General features: G+C 37.3%; 1 protein-coding gene across 1 annotated transcript; it reads left to right on the top strand.

Moving 5' to 3' along the window:
- The first annotated feature begins 732 nt into the window (after positions 1-732).
- Positions 733-16477, top strand: EXOC1L (exocyst complex component 1 like). The gene is made up of 3 exons (XM_028143576.2): positions 733-953; positions 10937-11067; positions 16095-16477. The coding sequence occupies exons 1-3, from the start codon at positions 833-835 to the stop codon at positions 16359-16361; spliced, it is 519 nt and encodes a 172-aa protein (XP_027999377.1). The 5' UTR covers positions 733-832; the 3' UTR covers positions 16362-16477.
- The last annotated feature ends 1533 nt before the right edge of the window (positions 16478-18010 follow it).

Genomic DNA, 18010 nt, shown 5'->3' with positions numbered 1-18010 from the left:
CATTTGTGATCATTGTGTACTCCTCTCTATTAGATTATACGCTCTCCCTGAGGGGAGGAAACCACACTCCCAAGAAGCAAATATAAATGCTTTTCCCCAGGAAGTACCTAGTAAATTTTCCTTTGTGAGTAGGGAAATAAACAACATTAAAGTGAGCCCATTTTAAAAACCATTTGAACTGAGGAATTGACCCTGACTCACTCAAAAAAAAAAAAAAAAAGCACAAAGGTCTAAATGAATTGCAGGAGGGGAAAGAAAGGAGGGAAAGAGACTTGTTGGAAGTGTCAGGAGCAAACACGGGCGCTCTTTCTCTTGCCGACGATAACCAGGTTCTCAATGGAAGATGATCCCAATCGATAGAGCCAGACAGCTGATGTAGATAACAGAATCACGCTGAGGTAGTGGGCTTTCCCTGCAAAGTCATGGGAAAGGGGCAAAGGCTGCCACGCAAGAATAAGCAGGGACTCCACAAGTCTCTCTGCTGGTGCTCATAAATGTGTTCCCCGTCAACAAACCACGGGAGAGCTCCAGAGAGCAGCCTGCTTGAGCCTGGATGCTGAGGAGTGACGGTGGGGCTAGTTGCTGCTGCTGTATTTTGGCTGCTGCCGCCGCTGCTGCCACTGAGCAGATACCGCAGCGCAGCCAGGGGTCTGACCGCGCTGAGTGCTCTGGGAACCTGGGTCTGGCTGGGAAGGAGATGTTCAGAGAGTGAGAGCTGGGAGGTGGGCAGGGCTCACTGAGGAGCTGCAAACCAAAACAAGGAATCCAGGCAGCAAAAGGAGAGAAGGGGTGAGTTTGAGCCAAGAGATCAGGCCAAGTGGAACTGGAGGAAATGTCATCACTGGTGAAGGAGGACTTGGAGAAGAAACTGTTTAAGCCACTCTCGCAGAATCTGTACGAGTTTATCCAAATAGAGCTCTCGGTCCAGGACAGGTATTACCTCTGTGTGTCAGGTAATATGTTCTTTCTGTTACCATTTTTATACGTCACGAACCCCACGATGCTTGGGTGATAGGGGAACATATTTTGTATTTATTTTCCTATACCATCACAGCACGTGTGTATCTTTTCGTGATAGAACTTAACTATGCTCAGTTTAAAAATTTGGATTCTGCAGAATTTTGTAAGTGCTAAAATGGGAGGCAGAGAATAATACTGTATTAAGAATATGTTGGCCAATTGTTCAGAAATGAAAGTGGGTATGTCCTTTTCCTGATTTTCTTACTTTGTTTCCAGTCTTTTATGTAATTCACTTGCACGGCATGCCGTTTTTAAAAATGCAAAGGAAGAGCTCACTTTTAAAAGTGCAAAGGAGAGCTCTCTGTATATTTCAAATACGTTAGAGAATTGTGTTATACAAATCCATTTCCAACGAGTCTGGACAGCTAGGGCTCTCTCTTTGCATGCTAGGAAAGAAAAAAGATCTTGGGTTTTCTTCTGAGGGCTCATTTTTAATAGAGAATTATCTCTAAAATGTTTTCTAGGAAGTATGCTCACAGAAATAATACTTAAATGGTAGAAATTAGCTCATGAAGATGGAACATTTAGTTCCTCTAAACTATTTAACTAAAATATTTTCTCTGTGGTTTTAAAATTCATGAAAATTGTCCAAAGGTAGAACTAGGCCTTTGCACGTAAGTATGATTTGTCTAACCGGTAATTTCTGTGCTGAGTTTAGACAGAAATACTCGAGCCATTATTGAATGTAATGTACAGCATTCCCTTTTCCCAGCCCATGCCTTTTAATACTTTCCAGGGGCTTAGGAGGAAAGAGCTTAGAAACTCTAAGTGTTCACTGCAAACTTCCCTTTGTAAGGCACACACCTCAGCATTTTCAGAAAACAACTTATCATTCCCTTCCAGGTAATTGGCTTAGAAGAACTTTCTAATGGTATCAAGAGAGAGTACTCTAAGGGGCGTAAAACATCTTTTTTTAAAGTGTTAAGAATTCTATTAATCCTAGTAAGTATAATATTCACTCAATAATAAAAAGCATGATATGTATATACATCTAACACTTTACCTAGCATATTTTGCTATATATAAATACAAAATGTGGGGATTTTTGCATTTTAGCATGGTAAAAAGCTTAACAGGCCCAGGAAAAGAATTCAAAGTACAGAAAGAAATGGTACAATTTTAGAAACTGTATTGTATACTAACCATCAAATGGTAAATTATTTTGACTTAATATGTTAGAGAATGCTTATTCCAACATTAACATTTAATAATTTTATACCAATTGAGATCCTACTTTATAAAGCTAATTACCCATCATGTAACATTAGTATACAAGTATTTTTAAAGAAAAACTTTAAAAAATAATTGCAATAATGTATATATCTAACTTATCAAATGTATCTTAATGCCTCTTTCCAACTATGTAATTAACTAAACTTCTTCTATCTAAGAGAAAAAAGTCTCCTCAAATTAAATTTTTGGATATGGTTGTGATTTCCCCCGCCCCTCCCAGCATCCTTGAGTTCTGAGAAAGACACTATGGGCTGGAGTCACCTGCTGCCTTTTTTCATAAATGATATGAATCCTTTAAGTAGAATTGGAAGGTCAAGGAGTTGGTATTATTAACATGTGTGAAGGCAGCCCCTTTAAGGGTCAATGTTCTCATCTGGAAAATGACCAAATGAAGTAGGTGATCACTGTCTTTAGTAAAATTCAATGATTCTGTCATGTAAGAAGCAAGGAAAAACAAGGTCCTCTCAGATATGAGGAAAAGAAGACAATATTGTGATATTCCAGAGAAAAGTTAAGATTATAAATCATATTAGTTCACTAACTTTTCACAACTCTGGTCTACATCACATCCATCAATTTGAAAGCACTTTCCCCAAATGTAACATCAACATATCTTTATGACCATTTCAAATACATTTAGACAGAACAGTAATTTAAGGCAAAATCAATGCGATGCTTGACAGTCCTAAATCTTTGACCATGCTTTACTCAGAAAATTTCCATTGATGTGAATCAAACAGGTCAGATCACAATTGTTGAGGCAAGTAACTCCAGATATTGAATGCTGGTCACCTCCAGGGAGTAGAGAGATGCATACTTGTGATTTCCTTTTATACCCTACAATCCAGCAGTTCTAAAATTTTTTTTTCTGCAAAAAGCTTTATTGTTTCATTTGGTCCGATGCAGGACAGAGGGCTCCAGGGTGGTTAAAAGAATGGCTAGTAGTTTCGGGAAGAGGCTCAGGTAAAAGCCAGAGACACCAGGGGGATGCAGGGGGACGGGGGCGCGAGGGGGGCTCTAAACAGTTATAAATTTTTAAGAATTGCCTGTCTGGACTAGTCAAATCCTATCATGTAATTTTCAAAATTTAAAGAAGATATGTTTAAATAAGTTAAACTTTCTGTTTAGCTGATCGGAGTCTGTCACTTGTAGGGGTCTCGAAACCAGATGAGTGTGATTGGCTGTTATTTTGATACATTACCTGGTTGATGTAAAAAAGCAGATATCATATGTTCAATCACCCTCTGTGTACTTTGCTAGGATTTACATTGCGGATTTCTTGACATCTTAGTACCCTCCCACCTCAGGGTTTGCATGAGATTATCCTCGAGGTTAGCTTCCCCCAGTTTAGAACATCATTTTATCCTCGAGATTAGCTTCCCCCAGTTTATCCTCAAGATTAGCTTCCCCCAGTTTAGAACATCATTTTCCCTGGCAGTTAAAAGCAGCACCTTATGAAGGAGGTAGGAGTTCTATTATGTGTGGGCTAAGGGATAAGTCACTTATGCAATGATGAGAGTACAAATGAATCAAAGAAATTCTGGAGGACTTGAAATGGCATATAAAACATTAACCATAATTAAATGGAAAGCAGCAGGGCATGGTGCAATGAACCCAGGAAGGCTTGGAATCAGACAGAACTGGTGTGAAAGCGGACTCTGATTTGCCTATCTGCCAGCTGTAAAATTTGGGGCAAAATAATTAACCTCTCTGGTGTCAGACATCTCTGAAATGGAAATAATAACACATCACACATAAAAGTAACGCTCTCCTGTTAAGTCCTAAGTAGGAAAAAACAAACATGACAAATTATTTTCCAAATAAATAAAATAGAAGTTTGGGTTATATTTTTTAAATATATAGAAAAAATCTATTTACTGTGGAAACATATGCTGAAATATATAAATATACTGTAGATAAATATTTATAATAAAAACAAAATATACTGTAAACATATATAAAATAAGTGCATATATTTAATATATAATAAAGAAATTATAGCCCTAACAGGTTTGGCTCAGTGGGTAGAGCGTCGGCCTGCAGACTCAAGGGTCCCAGGTTCGATTCCGGTCAAGGGCTTGTACCTTGGTTGCGGGCACATCCCCAGTAGGGGGTGTGCAGGAGGCAGCTGATTGATGTTTCTCTCTCATCAATGTTTCTAACTCTATATCCTTCTCCCTTCCTCTCTGTAAAAAATCAATAAAATATATTTTTTAAAAAGAAAAATATATATATTAAATTATATATTTTATAAATAAAAATTATACCCATATGAAGTGGGAAAAACAAACATGATAGACTATTTTTAAGTATTTTTAAGTATTCTTATATATTTAGAAAGACATTTTTCATTTGTATACATTAACTTGAAAATAAATGGCATTTGCTAGAATTATGAAAATAGTATGCATAAATTCCCCACACATATTACATTTTGATGCCAGAATAGGACTACTTCTCTGGGAACCAGAGAATCTAACAATTTTGTCAAATCATCTATAATAATAAAAGTGTAATATGCTAATTAGACCGGACGTCCTTCCAGACAACCTTTTGGATGAAAGCTAGGGCTGCGAGCGAAGCCTAGGTCCCGGGTGCCAGAGGGGAGCTGGTGCTGGCAGCTAGGGGAAGGAAGGCCTACTCTTGCATGAATTTTGTGCATCAGGCCTCTAGTTTACAATAAGAATAGTACAATAAGGGTATTTTTAAAAGAATAAGTTAAGAAGAAAAAGAAACAAAATACTAGAGGCTGGGTATTTAGACAACAAACAGTTATTTCTCCCAGTCTGCAGGCTGGAAAGCCCAAGATCATGGCATTGGCAGATTCCCTGTCTGGTGAGGACTCACTTCCTGTAGACAGCCATCCTCTTCCTGTAGGCTTGCATGGTCTCACATCTTCTTATAGGTGCACTAATGCCATTTAAGAGGGCTTTGCCCTCATGACTTAATCACCTTCCAAAGGCCTCACCTCCTAATACTATCACCTTGGGGTTTGGGATGTCAGCATATGAATTTGGTGACGGGGGACACACACATTTAATCTGTAGTACCCAGTTTAGTCCCAAAATTGATTTTTTTAAATATTTCTAGAAAAAATATTATATGAAAATTACTTACCATATTTGATGAAATCAATAATAGCATCCTCAATGACCCTAAGACATCATCAATACATTGAAACAATTTCAATGAAGCTGCTTGTCTTTGATAACTCATGGCAGTTTTCCCCTATTATTTAATTTTAATGGTGGAAACCATTATATAACACTAGGGTTGTAAAATCAGTCATTTGTTTATTTTAAGTGTTGCTGTGCAGCTTCCTCGTGAGCTACTTTTTCCTCTATTCTGACAAATTCCATTTGTTCAGTTGGCCTATCTTCTTTCCATTTAGCTTCATAAATAACAGTGACTACTTTAACATAATAGAGGCAGTTATTAATGACGTTTATTTTGAAATCAAAAGTGAAAATATATGGCAGACCTAATTTAAAAGTGCAATTCTGAAAATGCTAACTAAAATATTAACACTGGAGCAGGTTCATTCTGAATTTCCCTAAGTCTATAGATATTACTCACTAAGTAATAATTATTCAGTGTCACCTCTGATGTTCCTGAAACCAACTCTCTAGCATTTTGACTATATAAACACATTTCTGTTTTAAGACAATGCGATGAGTTTCCACTTTCCCACTCCATTAATGTGGATATGGACATTTAATTTTGGCTGGCAGCACAGCTCAAGTGTGGGAATTAGGGATTGGGTCCAGTCCAGCATGAGTAGACTTCTTTGACTCTTGGCTAAGGACAATCTTGGAGCCTCGTTGGCTCCAGAGGAGGATATTTTGCCAAATTAAGGAGGCATAATTTGTCTCTGTGCTGCATCACTGTACCAAAAGCTTAACACTTAAAGCATCTTCTCATTTTCTTAGTTTGGTGTTAGTGGGACAGTGACCATTAACTATAAGAAAACATGTTAACTGGTAGATTCTACCTTCTTAACATCTCTTTCTCTATTCTCTCCCTCCAACCAATCCTTTATAGAATTGCCAAAAAAAAAAAAAAAAAACTTTCTAAAATTTAAAGTTCTTCCTATCTATTCACTTAAAATCCTTTAGTGACAACCCTCCTCCTAAATCCCCACAAACACATAGCTTTCAGGATAACATCTGAACTCCTTCACCCAGCATTCTAGACTAACTTGCTCCTTTCTGTCCTCCTTTATACCACCTAGTCACCCTCACACTTCAATCCAACAATACCAAATAATTACTGTAATTACTAAAAAGTGTCAAGTATTTCATGCTTTTGTATACGTTGTTCCAGAACTTCCTTTACCCTTTCTTTGTTGTAATTCCCCCTGCCCTTTACAACTCAGATGACTTCCTTCAAGAAGCTCTCCCCGATCACCAGATGGATGAAGATGACCATTCTCCTGTCATTGCCTCACTTCCAGCACTGTGATCATGTGTTTTATTTTTTTTAAACGTAGTTTTTTTTTTATTTTGAAATAATCCCAAACTTACTAAAGAGTTGCAACGATAATAGTTGTACAAATAACTTTCTTATTCAAACAGTTGAGAGTAAATTGCCGACATGATGACCCAGTGCCCACACTAAAACTTTAGTATATTATTGCAATAACAGGCAAGGGCACTCTCCTATATCAGCAATTCCCAACCATTTTCTTCTCATGGCACACATAAACTAATTCCTAAAATTCAGTGGCACACCAAAGAACAAATTATATTTTTTTGATCCTGCACACAAAAATAATAGGTATCATTTTGATTCATTCACATTGAATGGCTATTGTTGTGATGGCTGTTGTCCTTTTTTAATTTGACAATCTAAGGGAAAAGAGGTCAATGTCCCTGATTAAATAGTCGGGTACTGTATGTTTAAAAAATTCCTATGGCACACCAGTTGAAAATCGCTGTCCTACACAATCACAATACAACCATCACAATCAGGAAATTAACATTGACCCATTACTATCAACTAATCCACTGGCCCGATTCAAGTTTTAAAAAATTTTATATTAGTTTCAGGTGTATAACGTCGTGGTTAGACATTTATATCATTTACAAAGTTATGAGATCATGTATTTTTTTCGTGAAGCCCCACTCCCTGTAATCTCAGGAATGGTGCCTTATGGGAATTCATTATTTTAGTGTTTAGCTCATGGCTTTATTCACAAGGGCACTGAAACATTTATCAAATTAATGAATCAGTGGGTCTATGATCAATTAGCTGATTATCATAACTTGTAGATGAGGCAGTGGAACTTGCTTCAAATTACATTTTCATACAGTGTCCTGTTATGTCCCTCCATCCCCACCCTCTCCCACCCACTGAGTAGTGAGTGAGACAGCAAGCAGAACAAGAACATTGTCCTTTGGTTCTGAGATAGAGCCTTTGTCTGAACAGACACAAATCCCTTGTTTGTCTACAAACGGACCTTTTTTAGGGCTGGAGACATGTACATGGGCAGGAACCTACCATCTTTTGCACACAGCTTTAGAATTGTGAGCTATTTCTTAACTCCTGGTTAAGATCTTATCCTCTAGGTCCCCTCTAGGACATGGCCCTCAATCGGTCCCTCTGTCTCTTGAATATGCAATACCTCCTCTTCCAAACTCTTGGAACATGTTATCTACCATGTGATCTACCATGGAACATGGTAAATCACAACCTTTAGTCTCTTCTTATTTCTTTTTTGACTCTAGCTGTCTTCTACCTTCACTGTTCTAGAGAAACTGCCCTTAGGGAGGAAATCAATGATGCTCCCCAAGTCAGATACAGTCCCTGGACTGAACTCTGACTTTACCCAACAAAGTGACTTCACAGGATTATCTCCAAGTCTTTGAAATTCCCAATCTCTCAATTTCCATAGCATTGCGCTGTTAGGCTTGTCTCTTTTCTGCTGGCTCCTTCTTAGACGGCTCTGCTGACATGTTTTTCTTCTCCACTCTGTCTTGCCTCTTTCCTCTGCTCTTTTTCCTACACACCTAGTCTTGCAAACCTTTCCACACAGAAAAAATCTCAAGTCCATATCCCCATTCTTAAATTATAAACTTCCATCTCCTTCTCTTCTGAAGTAGATCACTATTCCACTCAACCAGTTCACCTCCATACCTTCCTGTTTTGATTTCCATGAATTGTCATCAATGCCTCATTTGAAATCTTACCTGGATTTACCATTTCTATTTCCACAGCCCACATCCTATGCCTATGTTACAATAGTCTCTTAAAAGAAACAAAATGAAACACTTGAACAATTACTATAAACCAGGTACTACCCTAAGTCATTTACATGCTTGATCCTTTATCTTTATACCCTACGGGTTTCTAAAGTCTACTTTCTACCTAAGAAAACTGAGTTTTAATCTTTCTAGAGATTAAGTAATTTACTCAGACCACACTGTAAGAAGTGATGTCATGATCTGCATCCAGACCGTCTAATGCCAGAGTCCGTTAAATCGCACTGCCTCTCCCAGGGTTCTCTAGTTCCTATCTCTTTTCTTCTTCAGTGTATCCTGTGTATCACTGCTTCCAGAAAACTGCTCCTTTAACAGGACACCATTGTATTAGTCTCCTGCTCAACTTTCACTGAACACCTGACATAGCTCCCTCTTCTTAGATGTGTCAACCTTCTCAGACTCATCCCTCTGGGGGACTGAACTGAGCTCAGTCATCAACTTTAAGCTCAAATGGTTGCCTTAGCAGCAGTAACCTGCACCTTCAGAGGACAAGTACTCCTTCGCCAGCCCCAGTTCTGGAGCCCTCACTGTCCAGGCCAGCCACCCATCCCTCCTCCCAGAACGGGAGTCAGACACCACAAGTCTACAGTGGTTCCTGTCACTTTTCAGATCCAGAGTCTTTCAAAACATTTTCACAACCTTCTTAACCTAGTTAATCTGATTGCCCACCACATCCTAACATCAGCCATATTGTTCACTTTCTCTAATTCTGCCTGGTGCAGTTCCGTTTCTGTTTTCCATTCATTTCCTCCTGCTACCTTCCCTTAGAAATGCCTTCAGTATCACCCCACCTTTCCAAACTGAACTAATTTTAAAGCTCTAATTCAAATGGTATTTATTTCATAATTCCTACCTTAACTATTACAAGTCTCTCCCTACTCAGAACTCCTGTCTGCTCCACAACACTTTTCTATCCCTATGATTATATTATAATATAATGCCTTATACATTCTCAACTAGGAGGGCAGGTCAAAGTAGTACTTGCTGGAACCAAAAGAGTCTTCCCTAAAGACAGATTCCGGTTTCACGCTTAGAAGACAAAACCAGCTTACAATGCTCTAAGTAACATCATCCATCTTGAAAGAAACTTTAAGATATTTGACTTTGCCAGCTCTATATACCTATACACCTTTATAATATATATTTTATGTAACTCATGTTTGTTAGTTTTGCCTCCCCAACAAAACCATAAATTTCTAGAGGACAGAGGCCATGTCTCATACTTACCTGCTGAGGCAACTCTAATAGTTGTATCAGATAAATATTCCTTTATTAACTCATCAATAATTTTCAATTCAGTATTGCTAACATTAAATGTGGATTCTTCTGATGTGTTCATGTGAGACCAAAGACAATGATTTTAAGGCCAGGAAATTTTTTCCTAATTTTGTTCACATAAAATAAGCAATGGTTTTTGCCACACTTTTCAAAGCACAGTACTGAAACTTTTGGTCTCGGTGACACATTTTGAATACTAGAATTTTAGGGATGCACTACAGAGGATTAAAAATCTCAAATAGGTCTACAGTAGCTGTGATGCAAGCACTTCTATATAAAAAATTTCACAGCAACTTTTGGCCCTGGCTAGGTAGCTCAGTTAGTTACAGTGTGGTCCCCATATGCCGAAGTTGCGGGTTCCATCCCCAGTCAGGGCACATACAAGAATCAACCAATGAATGCATAAATAAGTAGAACAGCAAATCAATGACTCTCTCTCACTCTCTCTCTCTCTCTCTCTCTCTCTCTCTCTCTCTCTCTGAGTCAGGGCACATACAAGAATCAACCAATGAATGCATAAATAAGTAGAACAGCAAATCAATGACTCTCTCTCTCTCTCTCTCTCTCTCTCTCTCTCTCTATCTCTCTCTTTCTCTCTCCCCCGCCCTTTCTCTCTCTCTAAAATCAATAAATTAAAAAAATCTCACAGTGACTCTAAAAGAAAGCATACAGAGTAGTATTTGCATGGTCACTGTTTAACACTGTGTTGCTATGTGAGCAGAACTGTTTACTTTCCTGACTTCACTTACTTATATTGCCGTAAATTAAAATTCCAACTTGTTCTGGTAAACACTTTGGCACTGACTATATGCTAACGCTAAGCCTCTTATTTCCTGTCCTGAGTTGAACCCCATTCCCCACCACAAAACTCATAGTTGAAAGCACATAGCTCAGTGTTCTATCTGACAGATATTATTGTGCAGTGTGTAACCACAATTGTAGCAAAAATAAAGTTAACACATAGAGCAAATTTGGGGGCATACTTGTGAAGGTTCAGATACATCAGGGTTCATAAGTGGGGTGCAGATACAATGTAGGTTCAAGCTCATTGTAAGAAAAAGGAATATATAAATATTGAAAAGTATGATGACGAATAACTTACCTTCTAAGAGTTTATGTAAACTAAGTGTTTTTCTGTCCTACAGTGACCAAAAATGAAGAAGTGAAAATAATTATAGTGAAACACTACAGAATAGGTTTAGATGAAAAATATGAAGTAACAAAAAAGTGGTCTTTGAATGATCTGCAGATGATTGATGGAAAAGAAGCAGATACTGTAAGTGTTACACTTTATAAGGGAGATGTGGGATCGATAAGCTGGAGATCTTTATGTTCAATATCCTACTTCACATATTCTTGGCATGTAATTAAGTGTTAAGATGGCATATTGTTCTTAAGTCGTAAAGTGTAATCTACGGGGATGATGTAGGGGGGCTTTTTGTTTTGCTTTTATGAGTTTAAACTTGAATTTTGCCTATTAAATTTAAAAGCCTCTTTCCCAAGAGCTTCTTAACAGGTTAAACACAATCAATCAATTCAGAAACTTTAAATATGTGGTGCTTCCACTACCACATTCTCTCTCCCTCAACTTCCACCATACGTTTGGGGGATTCCTTCCCTCAGCTTCTTCAAACTCTCTGTCAGTTAGCCACTTGATCCTCCAGAAGGATCAGTAATTCTTGGAAATCCTACTACCTTCAAATTGAAAGATGGGGGAAAGTCTATATACTACAATCTCTTCACTTGACCCTGCAACAACTGGTTTTCCTAGTCTCCTTTGTACTCTTTTGCTGGTGGAGAACTCATTACGACATGAGGGAGTCCATTCTCTTTCTGCATTGCCATGCTTTATTTTTAAATTTCCTATTTATGTTTAATCTCTACCCATCAGTTCTGATTTTGCCATTTGGAGCAATTCAGAACAAATCCAATCCTCCTTTCATATAGCAGCCTTTCCAATACTGGAGGCTGATTATAATGTTCCCTCAAGTTTTCTCTTTTCTGGGTTAAATGTACCCATTTCATTCTTTAAATCACTTTCACATGAAGATCACATAAGGACAATGTAAACACTCAGAAGTAATAACATTAGTGTTACTTGTTTCCATGGCATTGCTTCAACACCCTTCACTACACTGTTCTCTCTCTTTTGAAATGCTTCTGTTTTTCCAGAATTAAATGCAATACTTTAGACTTAGGGTGACTAGTTTATATTTCTTTTGATATGGATTCCTTATTTCTATTAAATACTTATTTGAAACCTCGGGTCTTTTGTGCATGAATTGCCATTTAATCTGGCCTGCCATACCCTCTACTGACATAGAATAAAATCTAAATGAAGGTCCTTGGTGATCTGACTTCTCTCTGGTCATTCTATCTTAAACTTTATAATCCACTGTGCTTCACTACTGCCTCTCGAGGCTTAGAATGCCCGGTCGCCTCTATCTCTCACCCCATTCCCAGACTCATTGGGTAAAGTTCTACTCATGACTCCCTTATTGAATTGTGGATATAAGTGTGTTATAGCCATAATCCAACAAACTGCTTTTTCTGTCTCTTCTCTGGATGGAAAGCTTCTAAAAAATTGGGACCATGACTTTTCATCTTTTACTGTATCCTTCAACCTGACATATCAGGCACTCAGTAACTATCTGTATTATTGTTGGATGAATTAGAATTTAAGCTCATCTATTCCTAATCCTACTAAATGCCATATTCTTAGTCTGGCTTATTCTTCCCACCTATCAAATCTTCTAATATTATAATTTTTAAAATATTCATTGTAATATGATGCAGATGTAATGAGCACAACACTTAGGAGTTCATTCAAGTCAATAATAAAAATGATGAAGCAGGCAGGGCTAAGTGCATACTTTTAGGTAATTGATAAGTTATCATTACTACTACTATTACTATGAGTAGTACTGCTACCTGCTACCATTCACACTTAGTAAACTCTTATCAAGTGCCACATAATCATCACAAAACCCACATGAGTTACATTCTATTATTACTCCTGATTTACAGAGGAGAAAAATGAGACTTAAAGAGATTAATTGACTTGCCAAGGTCACATAGCTATTAATTAGTAGAGCTAGACTTTACCCAGAAATCTGTTAATTTGCCTTGTTTTGATTGCTTGTTTAACATCTCTACAAATTTGGATACATTCACTCATTCATTGAGAATTTATGGTATATATTAGGCCCTGCCAGGCTCTGAGGCTACACATGGAGAATTAGACACACATAAGCCCTTAATTCTGCCTTACTTACTTATTTAGTCTGAATGCCTAAATTATGTCCTTAAGACCTTTCTGAAATCAATATAGTGTATACTATCTGCTATTATCTTGAGTTATCACCTAGGAATCTTATTTTTAAAATTTGGCATGTTTAGCATGACTTCTTGGTAAAAGCATGCAGGATTTCATTGTTTCATTCCTAAATACTCATACAGCATTTTTCTGATAATACATTCTACATAAATGTTAAGAAATACTTAGGAAATAGTTAAATATATATTATTGCATATCAATATGCTGGAATATTTTTACACACCTTTCTGGTCTTTAATTCCATACAGACAATCTTGATTCTTCTCTTTCCCCTTTGAAGATCATTATATTTGATAATGAAATAGATGTATCTTTAAAAGTTGACTATTACTATTTTTCTCTTAACTTTAGGACCTAAAATATTAAGTTGCTGGAAGAAAACCTATTAAATCCAAAGAGTAGTTCTTTTAAAGATTTATTTCCTATGGATTAAATAAAAATATCCCAGTTGCTCTGGGAATTTCCACTCTCCTTCCTATTAAAATTGAATACTTAAGAGTCAGCATTTATATATTTTTTTCAATATCAGTGATACAGTTTTAAAAATAGAGCAATTTGAGCCAGAGAGCTGTCAGCTTTAAAAAGGAATGGAATTAAAATGGAAGTCAATTTATAATGCAGACATCAAAATGTCTGGGGATTTGGAGACTGACATGGTGCAACAGGAGAGAGAATGATGTAGCAAAAAATGGGATTGGGTTAACTAAGATCTTTGTTCTTGTTCTGGCTCTACCAATAACTTCATGTGTGACCTGGGCTTCACTTCTCTGGAAACTACTATCCAAGCTACAAACAAGAGATTACTGAGCGATATGTGAGGTCCCTTTTAGTTCTAGGATTCTGTCAGGAGGGTGTGAGGGAGAGAAGGAGGGAGGGAAGGAGGGAGGGAAGGAGGGAGAGAAGGAGGGAGTGAGGGAGGGAGGGAAAGAAGGAGAAAGGGAAGGAAGGAGGGAGGGAGGAAGGGAGAAAGGGAGAATGTATAGAAAGGAGAGAAGGAGAAAGGGTAAAAAGAAGGGAGGGAGGGAGGAATCCTATTTTTAAAATTTGGTGTATTTGGCACCAAGGAGTAAAGGAGAAACCTTTTCTCCCCTCCAGAAGTCTGTAAGTAGGTTTATCTTCTTTCATCACCACCCATTCTCCCAAATTCATTACCCGAGGAAGGAAGGAGGAGAGGGTAGGTGGGAGGGGTGGGGAGGGACTTGTATTCTATGTGCATGCCTGCTCAGGCTTCAATTTTTAGGCTAAAGGAAAAAATCCTCTCCAAATATCTCAAAAGCATTAAGTATATTTTCTCCATGATAAGACTCAACTGTTTCAATGAATAAACTATATAAGGTGTGTGATTAGTATTGGGTAATAGAATTGATATGATTTCCTTTTATTGAGATTCTCTACTATAACTATGACACCTGGGAAAAATTTTACAAGATGTGACTAGGGGAACACTACACTTAACACCACCCATGTACATTCTTTTTTTAAATGTTGTTTTTAAATTCTGTTAATGGTATGAAGCAAGGTGGTATTAACACCAGCACCACAATCTTACTGGGGACAGATTTGGGAAAGGGAACTATCATTTATTAAGCTCCATACTATGCATGTGAATTTCATAGCAAACCTCTCAAAAAGGAGAAGAAAAGTGAGGGTCACATCACATAAGCACTCTGTCCGTGGTTACATAGGCGATTCAAAATTGTAGTTTAACTTCAAAACCCATCTTGTTTTTCCTGCCTCGTGCAAGAATGTTCCTATTTAAAAAAGAAATTGCAGCCCAGCTGGCATGGCTCAGAGGTTGAATGTCAACCTATGTATGAACCTGGATGTCAAGGTTTGATTCAGAGCACTGCCCGGGTCGTGGACTCAATCCCCAGTGTGAGGCATGCAGGAGGCAGCCAATTAATGATTCTCTCTCACCATTGAGGTTTCTATCGCTCTCCCTCTCCCTTCCTCTCTGAAATCAATAAAAATAAATTTTAACAAAAAGAAATTGCAAAGTCTCATATAATGTTTACATAGTAACAAATTATTCAGACTCTTGTTTGGTCTCTCTCTGCCTCCTTGTCAGTTAAAGGGCAATGTTTACCTCCACTTCTTTTTTATGGAACTACTTCAGATCAGTTCAACACATACTTATTGAGAACCTAGTAGTTGCCATGAACACAAAGATAAATAATTCAAACCTTCCGCTCTCAAGGAGAATTAGGAGTTAGGCAGATAATGAATGTGAAAGCATTTGGTAAACTGAAAAGCACTTTATAAATGCAAGGCATTGTTTTTACTGTTATTAGTAACAGTAGCAAGTATTATTTTAACCTACAGGACTTAGATTAGATTTGATGCCTGCTTTTTCTCAAAACACCTCCACTAGAAGTATAACAAAAGCCTAGAGAAATCCAAAAAGCCTAGAGGCAGCCTTTAGTAATTTTTTTCTGTTTCAGTCCAATGATTTAATGATCCTTGTTACTAACTTCAAAGGTAGTTCTTTGCTATTGACTTCAAAGTCAGCAAGTTGGTCATCTGTGGTATGCCACAAGCTAATTAGCCATCCTGTATTTCACCTTTGAAATAGCACAAGGAACCCACCTCCTAGTAGAGAAAAGGAGAAAGATTTTCTCCCCTCCGGAAGTCTATAAGTGAGTTTATTCTTTTTTCATCCCTATCCATCTTCTCAAACTCACTACCCTGGCAAGAGTTGATAGATAACTACACATTCCGAGACATAGTCTATTTGTATAACTGAAAACGTTACAGATGCTTCATAAATAATCGTTATGATTGTCTTAGAAGCAATATGTTTGAAGCAGGTTAGGTAGTTTTGGGAAAGCTCATGTGTAGATTTTAGAAATATGTTTGGTACTAATTCTTTATAATCAAGAAGCATATACAAAAGAATATGAGAGAATCTAGGAAATCTAGTTATTTTCTTGACTACAAACAAAATCATGTCTCTCTTTCTTTTCTAGGACAATCCATTTTTTGATCTGCACTTCAAGAAAGTATACAGTTTGGAAGCATATAGTTGTGCTTCTAAATATGCCTTTGCTCGAACTGTAAATAAGCTGAATCATGCCTATCTTAAGAAGGACTTACAGATCGTGAACTTTGATTCTACTTACATTAATGATGATTCTATTTGGTCCTCTAACAACAAGGATTGCCTGGTTCTCATGAGAATATGCTTTTATGCTTTCAACCTGCTGTGCCTGTCCCTCTGTCCCCTGCCACTCTGAAGATGCATTCCATTTTCTTCCATCCGTATTCTATGAAAATGGTTTCCTAAGTAAATATTGGCAGTCATGATTTTGTTTTTCCCTTCATCAGTGACTGTTATTTATATGGAAATAAAGTGATGCTTTGTGAATTGCAGGGAAATGTGTTTCAATTCAATCATTCAACATTTGGGACTTTCTCCCATGTATTCCTTGGAAACTTTAGAAGGGGTCAGATAGCTCTGCCTAAATTAGTATTCTACTAAAGAGTATCAAGAAGTATCTTAAAAGGCCTAAATATATGAAAAGACATCCCATATTCATGGATAGGAAGATTTGATGTTGTCAAGTTGTCAGTGCTACCCAAAGTCATCCACAGATTCCTTGCAATCCCTATCAAAATTCCAATGGCTTTTTGTGTGTGTGTGCAGAAATGGAAAAGCCAATCCTCAAATTCATATGAATTCCAAGGGGCCCCAAATGGCCAAACAATCTTGAAAATAAATCTCCACTTTTAAAACTTACTGCAAAGCTACAGTAATCAAAACGGTGTGGTACTGACTTAAGGATAGACATATAGACCAATGGAATAGAGTTGAGAGTTAAGAAATAAACCCATCATCTATGGTCAACTAATTTTGATAAGGGTGCCAACCTCATTCAAAAAGGAAAGAATAATCCAATATAAGATCTGAAACTATAAAACTCCTAGATTATGTCTGCAGCAATTATTACTTTAATATTGTAATGATGATTTTCTATTAACCTAAATAAATTTTCTATTTTTATTATTTGTGAAAACATCATATATCTGATAAGGGGCTAATAACCAAAATACATAAAGAATTTATGCAAATCAATAGCAAAAAACCCAAACAAAATAATGAACTAATCCATTAAAAATGGGCAGATGATCCGAATAGATATCTTTCTAAAGAAGACATACAGGTGGCCAACAGGTATGTGAAAAGATCCTCGACACCACTAATCATCAGGGAAATGCAAATCAAAGCCACAAATATTACTTCACACTTGTTAGAATGGCTATTACCAAAATGACAAAAGATAACAATTGTTGGAAAGGATATGGAGAAAAGAAGACTCTTGTGCACTAGTCGTGGGAATGTACGTAAATTGGTGCAGCCAGTATGGAAAACATGGAGGGTCCTCAAAAAATTAAACATAGAACTACCATATGACCCAGAAATTCCACTTCTGAGTATTTATCTGAAGAAAACATAAACACTAATTTGAAAAGTTGCATGCACCCCATGTACTTTGCTGCATTATTTAGAATAGCCAAGATATGGAAAGAACTTAAGTGTCTATCAATGCATAAATGGATAAAGAAATTACAGTGTAGCCTAGCCACTGTGGTTCAGTGGTTGAGCATTGACCTATGAACCAGGATATTATGGTTCGTTTCCCAGTCAGGGCACATGCCCAGGGGGCATGCTTGATCCCCAGTTGGGGGCATTCAGGAGGTAGCCGATCAATGATTCTCTCTCATCATTGATGTTTCTATCTCTCTCTCCCTGTCCCTTCCTCTCTGAAATAAAAAAATATGCATTTTTTAAAATAAATGACAATGTATATAATATTCCTTTTTATATGCAACTCAACATATATTGAAAAACAAACAATCCAATTATCCTATATAATAAAGAGGT

Source organism: Eptesicus fuscus, chromosome 2 (assembly GCF_027574615.1).
Source record: "Eptesicus fuscus isolate TK198812 chromosome 2, DD_ASM_mEF_20220401, whole genome shotgun sequence".
Classification (NCBI taxonomy): domain Eukaryota; kingdom Metazoa; phylum Chordata; class Mammalia; order Chiroptera; family Vespertilionidae; genus Eptesicus; species Eptesicus fuscus.
Note: the sequence above shows the minus strand (reverse complement) of the source record. Positions and strands in the feature narration are given on the sequence as shown.

Excerpts from the sequence above, each read along its gene's own strand:
- EXOC1L (XM_028143576.2), top strand. The coding sequence starts at position 833 with ATGTCATCACTGGTGAAGGAGGACTTGGAGAAGAAACTGTTTAAGCCA. Across the intron at positions 954-10,936 it reads GTATTACCTCTGTGTGTCAG|TGACCAAAAATGAAGAAGTG; the intron begins GTAATATGTTCT and ends TCTGTCCTACAG. Across the intron at positions 11,068-16,094 it reads ATGGAAAAGAAGCAGATACT|GACAATCCATTTTTTGATCT; the intron begins GTAAGTGTTACA and ends TTTCTTTTCTAG.